This window comes from Belonocnema kinseyi, chromosome 7 (assembly GCF_010883055.1).
Source record: "Belonocnema kinseyi isolate 2016_QV_RU_SX_M_011 chromosome 7, B_treatae_v1, whole genome shotgun sequence".
NCBI classification, from domain to species: domain Eukaryota; kingdom Metazoa; phylum Arthropoda; class Insecta; order Hymenoptera; family Cynipidae; genus Belonocnema; species Belonocnema kinseyi.
In genome coordinates, this window is record NC_046663.1 from 11,095,130 (window position 1) to 11,110,466 (window position 15,337).

Consider the following 15,337-nt stretch of genomic DNA (forward strand, 5'->3'; position numbering starts at 1 on the left):
TAAAATTCCATGAAATTACTGAAATAAATTAAAAAAATATTGATATTTACAAAAATACCCTAATATATTTTTAAAACTTTAAAATTCCATTAAATTATTTAAATCGGTTGAGGATTCTTTAGCATCCCATTAAAATACTCAAATTATTAAAAAAATCTTGGAATTGAAAAAAAGACCCTATTATATTTTCAAAACTTGGAAATTCCATTAAATTGCTGAAATCAATAAAAAAAAAATTGCTTGGAATTTAAAAAATACCCTAATATAATTTTAAAATTAACAAATTCAATTTAATTTCAGAAATCAGTTGAGAATTCCTTAAAATTTCATTAAATATCTGAATTCAAATGAAAACTCCTTGAAATTTAAAAAATAACCTACTATAATTTTAAATTTAATTAAATAATTGAAATCATTAAAACACGATTAAATTACTTAAATTAATTAAAAAGTTCTTGGAATTTAAACAAATATTATAATATATTTAAAAACATTACAAATTCCATTAAATTTCTAAAATCAGTTGGGGATTCCTTGAAAACTCAGTAAATTACTGAAGTTATTTGAAAACTGCTTGAAATTAAAAAAATTACCCTAATACATTGTAAAACCTTTAAAATTGCATTAGGTTACGAAAATAAAAGAAATTCATTGGAATTTAAAAATACCCTAATATATATTTTAAAAACTTGAAAATTTCATAAAATTACTGAGGCCAATTGAAAATTCATTGCAATTAAAAAAAATACCCAAATATATTTGTAGAATTCATTTGAAAACTCCTTGAAATTAAAAAAATAACCACATATATTTTTAAATTCCATTAAATTATTGAAATCAGTTGAGGATAACTTAAAATCCGATTAAATTACTGGAATCAATTGAAAATTCATTTTAATTTATAAAAATACCCTAAAATCTTCCAAATTAATTGAAGTCTCTTAAAAATTACTGAAATGAATTGAAAATTCCTTGAAGGTTTTTAAAGTACCCTTTAATATTTCAAAACCATTTAATTCCCATTAAAAAATCAGTTGGGAATTCCTTGGGATCTTTGAAAATAAACAAAAGTGCCTGAATTCCTTTAAAATCTTTTGAAATTCCACTAAATTACTGAAATCCATAAGAAATTCCTTGGAATCTTTTAAAATTTACTAAACTATTTCAAGTCCTATGCAATTTTTTAAATCCCATTGATTTATTTAAAGCAATAAAAAATTCTTTGGAATATTTTCAAATTTCCTAAAATATTTTAAATCCTATGAAATCTTTTGAAATCCTTGGACATTTTTTTAAGTACTTGAAAATTCCTTGTAATTTAAAAAAATACCCTAAAATCTTTCAAATTACTTAAAATTCTAAAATGAATTGAAAACTCCTTTGAGATTTTAAAAATACCCTAACGTTTTTCTAAGCCATTAAAATTAAATTAAATTATTGAAATCCGTTGAGTATTCCTTGGAATCTTTAAAAATAAAAATAGAATATTTGAAAAACTTTAAAATATTTTGAAATCCTTTGAAACTTTCTAAAGCATTTGTAAGTTCTTTGGATTTTTTTAAAATACCCTAAAATCTTTTAAATTAATTAAAATTATATTGAATTATTAATATAAATTGAAAATTCTTGAAGTTTCCTCGAATTCCCTAAAATATTCTAAAATCTTGAAAATCCTAAGTAAATTATTGAAATCCGTTGAGAATTCTTTGGAATCTTTTAAAACTGACATAAGATATTTTGAAATTTCATTAAATTACTGGAACTAATTAAAAACACCCTGTCATTTAGAAATATACCTTAAAATCTTCAAAATTAATTGAAGTCTCACTAAATTACTGAAATGAATTAAATATTCCTTGGAAATTTTTAAAGTTAATATTTCAAAACCTTGAAAATCCCATTGATTTTTTAAAATCAGTTGAGACTACCTTGGAATCTTTTAAAATAAAAAAAGTACCTCAATTTTTTCAAATTTTTGGAAATCCCATTAAATTACTGAAATCCATTAGAAATTCCTTAAAATCTTTAAAATTTACTAATCTATTTCAATTCCTATGAAATATTTTTAATTCCCTCGAAATTTTTTAAAGTACTTGAAAATTCCTTGTAATTTTTTAAAATACTCTAAAATCTTTGGAATTAATTATATTTATATTGAATTATTAAAATATATTAAAAATTCCTTTATGTTTATTTAAGTACCCTAAAACATTTTATAACCTTGAACATCCCAAATAAATTACTGAAATCCATTGGGAATTCTTTGGAATCTTTTAAAATAGATATAAAATATTTTGAAATTTCATTGAATTACTTAAACCAATTAAAAATACCTTGTAATTTATAAAAATACCTTAAAATCTTCCAAATTAATTGAAGTTTCATTAAATTGATGAAATAAATTGAAATTTCCTTGGTAAATTTTAAAGTTAATATTTCATAACCTTGAAAATCACATTGAATTATTAAAATCAGTTGAGATATCCTTGGAATCTTTGAAAAAAAAAATTACCTCAATTCCTTTCAAATCTTTTGAAATCCCATTAAATTACTGAAATCCATTAGAAATTCCATGGAATCTCTTAAAAATTACTAAACTATTTCAAATTCTATGAAATATTTTGAAATTCCTCGAAATTTTGTGAAGTACTTAAAAATTCCTTGTAAATTTCAAAAATACCCTAAAATCTTTCAAATTCATTGAAAATCTAAAATCAATTGAAAATTTCTTGGAGTTTTTTAAAATACCCTAAAATGTTTCTAAGCCCTTAAAATCCAATTAAATTTTGGGAATCCGTTGAGTATTCCTTGTAATCATTTGAAATAAGCATAAATTATTTGAAAAACTTAAAAATATTATGAAATCCTTTGAAACTTTCTAAAGAAGTTGCAAATTCCTTGGAATTTTTTTAAATATCCTAAAATTTTTTTAGATTTATTAAATTTATGTTGAATAATTAAATTAAATTTAAAATGCCTTGAAGTATGTTAAAATATGCTAAAATATTTTAAAACCTTCAAAATCTCAAATAAATTATTCAAAGCCGTTGAGAATTCCTTGAAATCTTTTAAAATAGACATAAAATATTTTGAAATTTCATTGAATTACTGAAACCAATTAAAAAGACCTTGTAATTTATAAAACAGCCTTAAAATCTTTAAAATTAAGTCTAGTTTCATGAAAGTACTGAAATGTATTGAAAATTCCTTGGAAATTTTGAAAGTTAATATTTCAAAACCTTGAAAATCCCATTGAATTATTAAAATCAGTTGTGATATCCTTGGAATCTTTGAAAATAAAGAAAGTGCTTAAATTCCTTTCAAGTTTTTTATAAATCACTGAAATCCATTAGAAATTCCTTGGAATCGCTTAAAAATTACTAAACTATTTCAAATCCTATGCAATTTTTTGAAATCCCCAGAAATTTTTTTAAGTACTTTAAAAACCTTGTGATTTTAAAGAATACCCTAAAATATTTCAAATTCATTAAAATTCTAAAATAAATTGAAAATTCCTTGGAGTTTTTTAAAATACCCTAAAATCTTTTTAAGCCTTTAAAAACCAATTAAATTACTGAAATCCGTTGAGCAATCCTTGTAATCTTTTAAAATAAACATAAAGTATTTGAAAAACTTTAAAATATTTTGAAATCATATTAATTTACCAAGACCGTTTAAATATCTTTGAAATCTTCTAAAATTCTCTCAGATATCATTAAAATAAATTTAAAATTCCTTTATGTTTATTAAAATACCATAAAATATTTTAAAACCTTGAAAATCCCAAATAAATTACTGAGATCCGTTTAGAAATATTTGGAGTATTTTCAAATAGATATAAAATATTTAGAATTTTTATTTAATTACTGAAAACAATAAAAAATATCTTGTAATTGATAAAAATGACTTAAAATCTTCAAAATTAAGTCTAGTCTCATTAAATTATTGAAATGAATTGAAAATTCCTGGGAAATTTTCAAAGTTAATATTTCAAAACCTTGAAAATCCCATTGAATTATTAAAATCAGTTGTGATTTCCTTGGTATCTTTGAAAAAAGTCCTCAATTGCCTTTAAATTTGTTATAAATTACTAAAATCCATTAGAAATTTCTTGGGATCGCTTAAAAATGACTGAAGTATTTTAAATCCGATGAAATCTTTTGAAATCCCAAAATTTTTTTAAAGTACTTTAAAATTCCTTGTAATTTTTAAAAATTCCCTAAAATATTTTAAATTCATTAAAACTCTAAAATCAATTGAAAATTCCTTGGGGTTTTCTAAAATACCCTAAAATGTTTCTAAGCCTTTAAAATCCAATTAAATTATTGAAATCCGTTGAATATTCCTTGGAATATTTTAAAATAAACATAAAAAGTTTGAAAAACTTTAAAATAAGCATAAAACATTCGAAAAACTTTAAAATAAACATAAAATAATTGAAAAACTTAAAAATATTTCGAAATACTATTAAATTACTAAAACCAATTAAAAATTCTTTGAAATTTTATAAAACTCTCTCAGATATTTCAAATCCTTCGAATTATTTTAAAATCATTTTAAACTTTCTAAAGCATTTGCAACTTCTTTGATAATTTTTTTAAATACCCTAAAATCTTTCAAATTAATGAAAATCATATTGAATTATTAAAATAAATTAAAAATTCCTTGAAGTTTGTTAATATACCCAAAAATATTTAAAAACCTTGAAAATCCCAAATAAATTACTCAAATGTGTTGAAAATTATTTAAAATCTTTTGATCTTTAAACCTTTTTAAAGCACTTGGAAATTCCTTGAAATTAAAAAAAATATTTTTAAATCTTTAAAACCTATTGGAATCATTTCAAATTATTAAAATTTTATAAAAATGCCACAAAATATTGAAAATATTTTAAAATCTGTTGAATTCCACTAAAATTGTTTAGAGCTCTTGAACTTTTCCTGGAATTTTTAAAAATAACATAAAATATGTCAAGTCCTTGGAAATCTTTAAAAATCCCTTGATACTTAAAAAAAAATTCGTTTGAAATTATTTAAAATGATTGAAATCTATTAGAAATACCCCCTGTAAAATATTTAAGAATTTATAACAATTTTTAGAACTATTGAAAATTTCTCTAAATTCTCAAAAATATCCTAAAATCTTTGAAAATACTTTTAGGTATTTTAAAATCTTTGAAATCCTACAAAATCCTTGAATTCTTGTGAATAAATTCTATAAAATCCATTTAAATATTATAAAATCCCCTGAAATTAAATAAAATATAATTCTCCTGAAATTCTGGAAAATGTATTAAAATACCTTAAGAGCTTTTAAAATCTCATAAAATCATTTAAATTTTTTTAAATCTGATCAAATATCCTAAAACCTCATAGGTCCTGTAAAAATGTTCCATATCTGTTGAAAGGCTAGGAAATTTTTTAAACTCGATATAAATTTCGGAAATTCCTGGAAAATTGGCAAATCTCTAGAAAATATTCTGGAATCTTTTAAAATAACCTAAGAAATTTCAAATCCCCCAAAAATCCTTTGAAATTTTTTTAAACTCTTTAAAATTCTTCGAAATTTTGTAAAATACAAAAAATTTAAAGTCGTTTGAAATTACTTACAATTATTGAAATCTTTTAGAAATTCCTTTACAATCTTTGGAAATCCCTGGAAAATTGTTTAAACTTTTGAAAATTTCTTGAAATCTTTAAAAAAAAAACAAGTGACAAGTGATTTTTTTATTTAAAAAAGTGACTATAGTGACTTTGTCTTAAAAAAGTGACAAAAAAGTGAATAAAAGTGACTTAAGGTGCTTCAAACGAGTCGGTTTTTAAAATAATACAAAATACGGCTACAAGAAACAATTTTGTTATGTAATATTTTCAACACATAATCTGAGGATTTACAAAAAGCACACTTTTTCAAAAAATGGTCTTGTTTTATATTTTTTTTTTGGAAATTATTGAAACGTAGTTTGAAACAGCGAGCGCCTGTTTTTGGTTTACCGCCGATACACTCCCAGTGTATCTAAAAATAACTCATTAGAAGCACCTTAAAATGCTTCTTACAGAAATTCTTTGCTTTTTTCAATTTTTTTCAAATCCCTGACTTTCCCCTGATTTTTCCCGATTATCAGGTTTTCCTTGACACGCGGCAACCCTGATTTTTCATTAGTCGTTTCGAAATGAGTGAATATTTAATCCTAATATCAAGAAGTGGGGGCATAACCGAGGTTTTTGCGTTGTAAAAAGAGAGATATCTCGCGGAATGTCGGTCTCTCGGATTCTTCTCGTCTCCAACATTCTAGCATGAGAGAATAAATGTCCTTCGAGGAGGCAGTGGGTTTTGGAAGATAGTCGAAGAGAGTCAGGACGTCTTCCTTTTCGCTGCTGTTGCGATGTAGCTGCTTTAAGGATTGCACTACTTCTTCATCTGAAAGATGTTCGTAAGGAATTCGCCTTCCCAGGTTTAGAATTTCCCACACTGTCACAGCAAACGACCATACGTCGCTTTTCGTTGTATATTTTCTCTGGAATTACACAATTATTCAAGTTTAAACATCACAAATTAATTCATTTTTTAAAGGATATTTTCTTGAGTCTATTTTTTCAGTACCACTTTCCATACCAGTTTCTATCTATACTATATTTTTGAAGAGATATATTCGGTATCCCCACTATTGCCAAGCTAAACAAGCATGCATATGCTCCCTCTATTCCTCTCCTTCTCCGCCTTTCTCTCCTTTATCTATTTGATGGGAGATCTTTGATATCCCCACTACTGCGACGATAATCAAGCATATATATGCCCCCTTCTCTCCGTTATGTTTTTGATATTTTTGATAGGATGTCTTAGATATCCCCACTACTGCGATACTGAGCAAGCACATGCTCTCTTCCTCTCTTTCTCCTCCCTCTCTCCTTTATATTTTTGATATTTTTAAAGGGATACCTTCGATATCCCCACTACTGCCACACTAAGCAAGCATGTCTATGTTCCCCCTCTTTTTCTCTCTCTTTCCTTAATAAATTATCAACGAAATTTATTTATCGCAGACTTCACAGCCTTCCCCCTTTTCTCGTTTCTCTACAATATGAATTGAATGAATAAAGCCTGATTAAAAAATCCAACTACTTTTGGTTGAGATAATTACCTTTTGTTTAATACTCTACTACTATACATTTGTTGAGAATTAAGTTTCTCTCGTTAAAAATTTTATTAATAGGTTGAATTTTTTTGTGATTGAACATTTTTTCTTGGTTGGAAATTAAATTGTTTTGTTAAAAATTTATGTTTAGGGACAAGAATTTGATCTTTTTTTGGTAAAAATGGAAAAAAAATGTTTGTTAAAAGTCAAAAAGTTTGATTAAAATTCTTCTTTTATGGTTGAAAATTCAACCATAAACATTTTCTTGATTGAAATTCGAATATTTCTTAGAAATTCCATCTTTTTTTTGGGTACTATGACAATTTTTTGTTTGAAAATAAATATGTTGAAATTAAGAATTAAACCGTTTTGTTTGAACTTCGTCTTCTTTTGTTGAATTCGACTGTTTTCGATTTAAAATTGAATTTTTTTTTGGTAGAAATATAATTTATTTTAGTTAAAATTGCATCTATTTATTTAAAAATTGAACTATTTAGTTGAAAATTCCTTTCTTGTTTAGTTGAAATTTAATATTTTTACTTGAAAATTCAACTATTTTATTTAAATTTGAACTATTTTGTTAACAATTTATTTTATTTTTTGGTTAAAGATTCAACATTTTAATTGAAAATTGATCTCTTTGGTTACAAGTGAAAGTATTTTGTTGAAAATGTGTACTTTTTTATTTGAATCCAACTGCTTTTGATCTATAATTAAAAAATTTTTTGATTAAACCATCAACTAACTCTTAAACTTTTAGTCGAAAATTTATTTTATTTATTTTTTAATTCAACTAATTGGTTAAAACTTGAACTACTTTGTTACATTTTTTTGTTAGTTCTATATTTATCTATTTTGTTCAAACAGAATTTTGTTCAATCTGAAAATTTAACTTTTATTTTCTTGGTTGAAAATAATCACTTTTAGTTTAAAATGTACCTTTTTTTGAAAATATATCTATTTTGTCGATAATTTAACATTTGTGGTAGGAAATTTATCTTCTTGGTTCAAAATAAATTTTATTAGTAAAAAATTGAACCATTTGTTTAGGAATTTACCTATTTCTTTCAAATTATAATATTTTTTACAGGAAAGTTTACAAATTTAAAGCGCTTTAAATTGAACCCCCACCCCTATCACCTTTCCCCTTTTCCTTCTTTCCTGCCATTTTTACACTCATATCATCTTGCCTCGAATCTCGTCTCAAATCTCGTCTTGAATCTTGCCTCGAATCTCGTCTCGAAATTGGTATCGAATTACCTCGATACTCGCCTCGATTTTTGTTTCGAATATCGTTTCAAAGTTCATCTCGAATATTGTATTGAGTCTAGCTTCAAATCTCGAGTCTCGTCTCGAATCTCGTGAAACGAATACTAAAAGAAGTTGAGAAAGATGGAAAATTTAACCAAATGTACTTTTGACCTTGATTTTCCATCTTTTCCACACCTTTTTCTTGTAAGGAATAGTTTAAAAACCTTGAAATTATTATACTTACTAAAAATAATGATTCCCAAGCCATCCACCGGATTGGTAGAGGTCGTGAGTCCACTTGATAATAGTCACTAGCATACAATTCATTATCCGTACCGAAGTCAGAAATTTTTACGTGATATGCTTTGCCTACCAAACAATTCCTGAAAATAAAAATATCGTCATTAATTATTTTTTTAAGGATTCAAAGAAAGGAACAACTGGGTAAGCTAAAAGAGTGTTCTAGTCTTTCTGAGGCTAAAAAATAAAAGATATTGGAAATGCCGATCGTAAAATATATTCCATGACCGAAATTTCTCGTGGAATCGAATTATTGGTTTTCGATTACGAACACTTTTTGGGAAGAATTTAAGCTAACTTTTTAAACGGGTTTCATGAGAGACTATAGAGAAAATATTGATCTTAATAGCAGTTATAAGCTCGCTACTGTGATAATGCGCGCTGGAAATATTTAGTTGGCAATTAGTAATATAAATTAAACAAATATAAATAAAGAGCATTATGATTGCATATTTAAATTGTGCTGTTTCATCCCTGGAAAAATAAATTTTGGAGACATTGTTTTATTTTAACTGCATTTTTTACAGATTAATATAGAAAGGGGTTTGGAAAATGGAAACAAGCTACATAAAAAATTGTAGTTTTTTAAATTCAGTGTATTTTTTACATTATATATAATTGCTTGAAATGATTTTGAACTCTTCCAAATCCTTTCCAATTTTTTAAGTATCTTGAAATTTTCTAAATTCTCTCAAATTGATTGATATATCTACATATATATAATTTTCCTTCGGTAATCAAAAACACTCCACTAAAGTTTTATAACAAAAAATAACCTCTGTCTCAGCATCGTAGATATAGCTAAAAATCTAAAAAAAACGAAACACATCTTCAAATTTACGAAGCAAACAATTTTTTTTGAGTGCTTCGTTTTTTGAGATTTTTAGCTATATCTACGATGCACAGTGGGAGGAAATGTACTTTTTTCGTTCAAAAATGTCCAGAGCCCTCAATTTTGGTCCTATTTTTAATTTTTTTAAAATTACAGTTCCTTAAATTCTGAAGAGCTTGACGCTCTGATTTTTTGTTTCTTCTACTTGTTTATTAATAATTTTTTCACTCTAAGTATGGAAAAACTGAAATTTTTTACATAACAATTTTTTACACTTTAATAACTGATTAGGTAAGCTTTATATTGTCTTAAATAAATGTTTAGGGACTCATAGAATACAAATAATTTGCTATTAGTCCATTTATTTGTTATAAACAAATTTTATGAACAAATGAGCAAATAGTCTTATTATCGGTAAAAAAATTGTTTGTTTACTGAAAGTATTTCATATTAATGTAGGAATGCTATATAATTACAAAAATAATTTAAAATTTTAGAATAACCATTGTTGTAAACAATTCTTATGGCAACATATTAAAATTTCGGATTTAAAAAAATTATAATTTCCTTCAATCGCCAGAACGACTTCAGGTATTTCTGAAAATTATAACACTGGAAATGTTTTAAGCTATTGGATGAATGACTGCTAGTCCCAAAAATATTAGAAACAATAACAACTGTTATAAATAATTCTCGTGATAAAATATTACAATATAAGGTTTTATCAAATTTTAATTTTCTTTAATTGCTAAAATGGCTACTGATATTCCTGGAAAATGTATCTTTTATAATATTTAGTAAAATATAACAACTTAAATCTTTATAAACAATTAAGATAAGGTTAATTAAATGAATTTAGGTAATGAAGAGAATTGAAAGAAATTAGAGACATCAGCGAATTGAAGAAAATCGGAAAATTTCAGGAATTTGGAATATTGAAGGAACTCAGGGAGTGCAGAACATTTAAGGAATTCAAGAAGTTTATCACATTTAAGAAAATCAGAATATTCCAAGAATTCAGAATATTCTAATTATTGAGGGAGTTAAGAAAATTTTAGCAATATCAAAGGATTTACGAAATTCGGGAAATTTTGTGAATTTTAGGAATTTTAGAGCATTTAGTAAATTCAAGGAATTTTGAGGATTGCAGAGCATTAAGTGAATTCTAGGAATTGATAAATGTTCAGAGAATTTTAGGAATTTACAATATTCAGGGAATTCAGAGAATTTGAGGGATATCAGAGTATTTAGAGAATTCAAGGAATTTGGAGGATTTTAGAACATTAGAAGAATTCAAAATTTCAAATAATTTCAGAGATTTGGAATATTAAAGTATTTCAGGTTAATAGAAGAATTAGAAAAGAATGTTAGGAACTCCGAATATTAAAGTATTTCAGGTAATTCGCGGAATTTACAGATTTTTAGGAATACCGAGAATCCTGGATATTTAAGAAAATCAGGTTAATTCTAGAATTCAAAAAGTTCAGGAACTCAGAATAGTACAAGATTTCAGGGAAATTGCGGAATTTCGAGATTTTCAGGAATATCGAGAATCCTGGATATTTAAGAAATTCGGAGAATTGCGAATCTTCAAGGAATTCAAAGATGTCAGAGCACTCCGAGAATTTCAAGCATTTCAAAACCCTTAGGTAATTCGAAGAATTTCGAGAACTCCGAGAATGAAAAGAAATTCTGGATTTTAAAACATTGAAAGAATTCAGGGAACTCAAAATATTAAAGGATTTTTAGAATTTTAGAGAATACAAGGAATTCAGAGATTTTCTGCAATTCAGGGAATTCCGAATATTCAAGAAATTCAGTATATTCAAGGATTTGAGGAAATTCAAATATCTTCAGGGATTTCATAACATGTTTGTGATTCAATGAATTCCAGAAATTCAGAATAATGAAGAGTTTCTGAGGATTTAAGGAATTAAGAGATTTAAAGGGAATTCCGGGAATTTCAAATATTTTAGATATTCAGTTTATTCAAGGATTGTAGGTAATTCAAAAAATTTCAGAGAATTCAAGAAATTCCAAAAATTTAGAATTTTCAAGAAATTTAGAGTATTTCCGGAAATTTAGAGATTTTCAGGAATTCAGGAAATTCCGAATAGAAATTCAGTAGATTCCAGGATTTTAAGGAATTCAAATTCTTTGAGGAATTTCAGAACATTTGGGGAATTCATGGAAATCCAGATATTCAGGAAATTCAGAATATTCTAGATATTCAGTATATTCAAGGATTGTAGGTAATTCAAATAATTTCAGAGAATTGAAGGAATTCCAGAAATTCAGAATTTTCAAGGATTTTTGAAGATTCAAGGAATTTAGTGATTTTCAGAAATTTAGGATATTCAAATGTTCAAGAAATTCAGTGCATTCAAGGATTTTAGGAAATTTAAATATTTTCAGGGATTTTAGAACATTTTTGGAATTCCAGGAATTCAGAATATTCAAGGTTTGTGAAGATTCAAGGAAGTCAGAGATTTTCAGGAAGTCAGGCAAATCTGAATATTCAAGAAATTCAGTATATTCAAGGATTTAAGCAAATTCAAATAATTTCAGGAAATTAGAAAAATTCCAGGAATCCAGAATTTTCAAGAATTTTAGACGATTCAAGTAATTTAGAGATTTCAAGAAATTCAGGGAATTCTGAATAAAATTTTAGTTTATTTAAGGATTATAGGGAATTCAAATAATTTTGGAGATTTCAGATCATTTTGGGAATTTAAGGAAATCCAGAAATTTAAAATTTTAAGTTTTCAGAGCATTCAAGGATTTCAGAGATTTTCAGAAATTCAGGTAATTCTTAATATTCAAGAAATTCAGTATATTCAAGGATTTCAAGAAATTTAAATAATTTGAGGGAATTCAAGGACTTCCAGAAATGTAGAATTTTCAAGGATTTTAGAGGATTCAAGAAATTCAGGGATTTTCAGGAATGCAGAGAATTTCGAAGAGAAATTCAGTACATTCAAGGATTTTAGGAAATTCAAATGATTTTGTGGAATTTAGATAATTTGAAGAATTCTAAGAAATCCAGAAATTCAGAATATTAAAGGATTTCAGAGGATACAAGATTGTAGGAGATTTTCAGGAATTTAAGGAATTCCAAATGTTGTAGAGATTTAGTATATTCAAAGATTTCAGAAAATTCAAATAATTTTAATGATTTCAGAACATTTGGGGAATTCAAATAAATCTAGAAATTAATAATTTTCAAGGAGTTCAGAGAATTCATGACATTCAAATACTTTAAGGAATTCAGGAAATTCCAAATGTTCAAGAAACTCAGTATATTCAAGAATTTTAAGGAATTCAAATAATTTCAGAGAATTCAAAAAATTTCATAGAATTCAAGGAATTCCAGAAATTCAGAATATTCCAGGATTTTAGAGAGTTTAAGGTTTTCCGAGATTTTCAGGAATACATGGAATCTGCCAAATTCCAAATTGACATAGCTGCTTGGAACAAGACATTTTCTGAAGCAATTATAAATAATTCTGAATTGGATCAGAGAATTTTCTAAATGGATCATTTTCGTGAAGGATGATAATTTTTCATTAGAAAAGGAAATTTTCAGAATAAATTGAGAGAAAACCGGGAATTCAAAATCAACCAAAAGAATGACTCAAAATAATATTTTTAAATAAATTTTCTTCTCGAACCAAAATGTTGTCCCAAGTACTGAACACTTTCACTTAAAATTTAATTTTTATCTAAAATTATACATTTATCTCTAAACTGAGAGTTTGAAATGCGAAGTAAAGCGCGCTTCACCTGAATTAGACCGAATGATAGTGGCTTTGATAATATCCCCCCTTGAGGAACAAGTCGAGCGTCATACATTTTAATAACGATTCCATTGAGAAGCTAATTCCTGATTTAGGTTTATTGCATACGCATTTGAGGCCTTTAAATCGAAAATGGATCTTCATTGGAGAGCATTGGAGAGAATCCAGCGATGCCGAAATCGTACTCAAATATTCATACGACTGCATAATGAATTAATTCTGCAAGGGGAGTGAGATTCGTATTTTAATTCAGCGTTTGCTGGGCTATGTACCGGACGAGATGAACCAATCCCAAAGTTTGTAACTTACAGCTATCCTATTTTATGGATGACTTCTTTTATTTGATTATTTCTATTCTAAAAAAAAAAAATTATAATCTCTCACAATTCTATGAATCTTACAATATTATGAAAAATGCAAAATTAATTCATTTTAAATATCATATTAAAATCTTTCTGAAGTTTTTTTTGCCCATTTTATTCGTTACAAGACTTGGACAACTTTGCACTCCTTGCTGCCGCTGACCCATCTTTATCGGTAGTAATGTTGATATATCATGCTTCAGCGGATTTATGTGTGAGGAGATTCGTGTTCCATTAAAAACTAGTCATATATCACCAAAGGGAAAACTCATAAATAAACCGATAACAGTCATCAGCTTTGACTTTTCAAAACAGCAAAACATCTCTTTTTCCAATGGGAAGGAAACATTGGTGTAGTCCTAAAAGAAAAAGTGGCCTGGCGCACTTTTACCTGGGTTGTAAAAGGGGTGTTCCGGATAAGATAGGGAAATGAAACTTTTTTTAGTGTCTTTGGACATCGAATGGAACCACTCTGATGCATAACATTTCAGGTCTGGATTTTAGGGAATTTTTTGGATTTTTTTTTCGATTTTTCAATATTTTGGGGGTTGTAAACGGGGTGTTCCGGATGAGATAGGGTAATGAAACTTTTTTTAGTGTCTTAAGATATCGAATAGAACCATTCTGATGCATAAAATTTAAGGTCTGGATTTTAGGGATTTTTTTTGAATTTTTTTTTCGATTTTTCAATATTTTGAGGGTTGAAAACGGGGTGTTCCAGATGAGATAGGGTAATGAAACTTTTTTTTAGTGTTTTTGGACATCGAATGGAACCATTCTAAAGCATAAAATTTTAGGCCTGGATTTTAAGGAATTTTTTGGATTTTTTTTCTATCTTTCAATATTTTGGGGGTTGAAAACGGGGTGTTCCGGATGAAACAGGGTAATGAAACTTTTTTTAGTGCCTTTGGACATCAGATGCAACCATTCTGAAGCATAAAATTTTAGGTCTGGATTTTAGGGAATTTTGTTTCGATTTTTCAATATTTTGGGGATTGAAAACGGGGTGTTCCGGATGAGATATGGAAATAAAACTTTTTTAAGTGTCTTTTGACATTAGATGGAACCATTCTGAAGCATAAAATTTTACGTCTGGATTTTAGGGATTTTTTTTGAATTTTTTTTCTATCTTTCAATATTTTGGGGGTTGAAAACGGGGTGTTCCGGATGAGACAGGATTATGAAACTTTTTTATTGTCTTTGGACATCGAATGGAACCATTCTGAAACATAAAATTTTAGGTCTGGATTTTAGGGAATTTTTTTTAGATTTTTCAATATTTTGGGGGTTGAAAACGGGGTGTTCCGGATGATATAGGATAATGAAACTTTTTTTAGTGTCTTAAGATATCGAATAGAACCATTCTGATGCATAACATTTAAGGTCTGGATTTTAGGAATTTTTTTGGAATTTTTTTTCGATTTTTCAATATTTTGGGGATTGAAAACGGGGTGTTCCGGATGAGATATGGAAATAAAACTTTTTTAAGTGTCTTTTGACATCAGATGGAACTATTCTGAAGCATAGAATTTTAGGTCTGGGTTTTAGGGAATTTTTTGGAATTTTTTTTTGATTTTTCAATATTTTGGGGGTTGTAAACGAAGTGTTCCGGATGAGATAGGGAAATGAAACTTTTTTTAGTGTCTTTGGACATCGAATG

General features: G+C 26.6%; 1 protein-coding gene across 1 annotated transcript in view; it reads right to left on the reverse strand.

Moving 5' to 3' along the window:
- Positions 1 to 5,987: 5,987 nt before the first annotated feature.
- The window catches only part of LOC117176894 (discoidin domain-containing receptor 2-like), a 559,289-nt gene continuing 549,939 nt past the window's right edge, over positions 5,988 to 15,337 (reverse strand). The window contains exons 16-17 of the mRNA XM_033367265.1: positions 8,631 to 8,769; positions 5,988 to 6,517 (exon numbers count right to left, since the gene is read on the reverse strand). Coding sequence (XP_033223156.1) covers positions 6,197 to 6,517; positions 8,631 to 8,769 — 460 coding nt within the window. The 3' untranslated portion in view covers positions 5,988 to 6,196. The remainder of the gene's footprint in view (positions 6,518 to 8,630; positions 8,770 to 15,337) is intronic.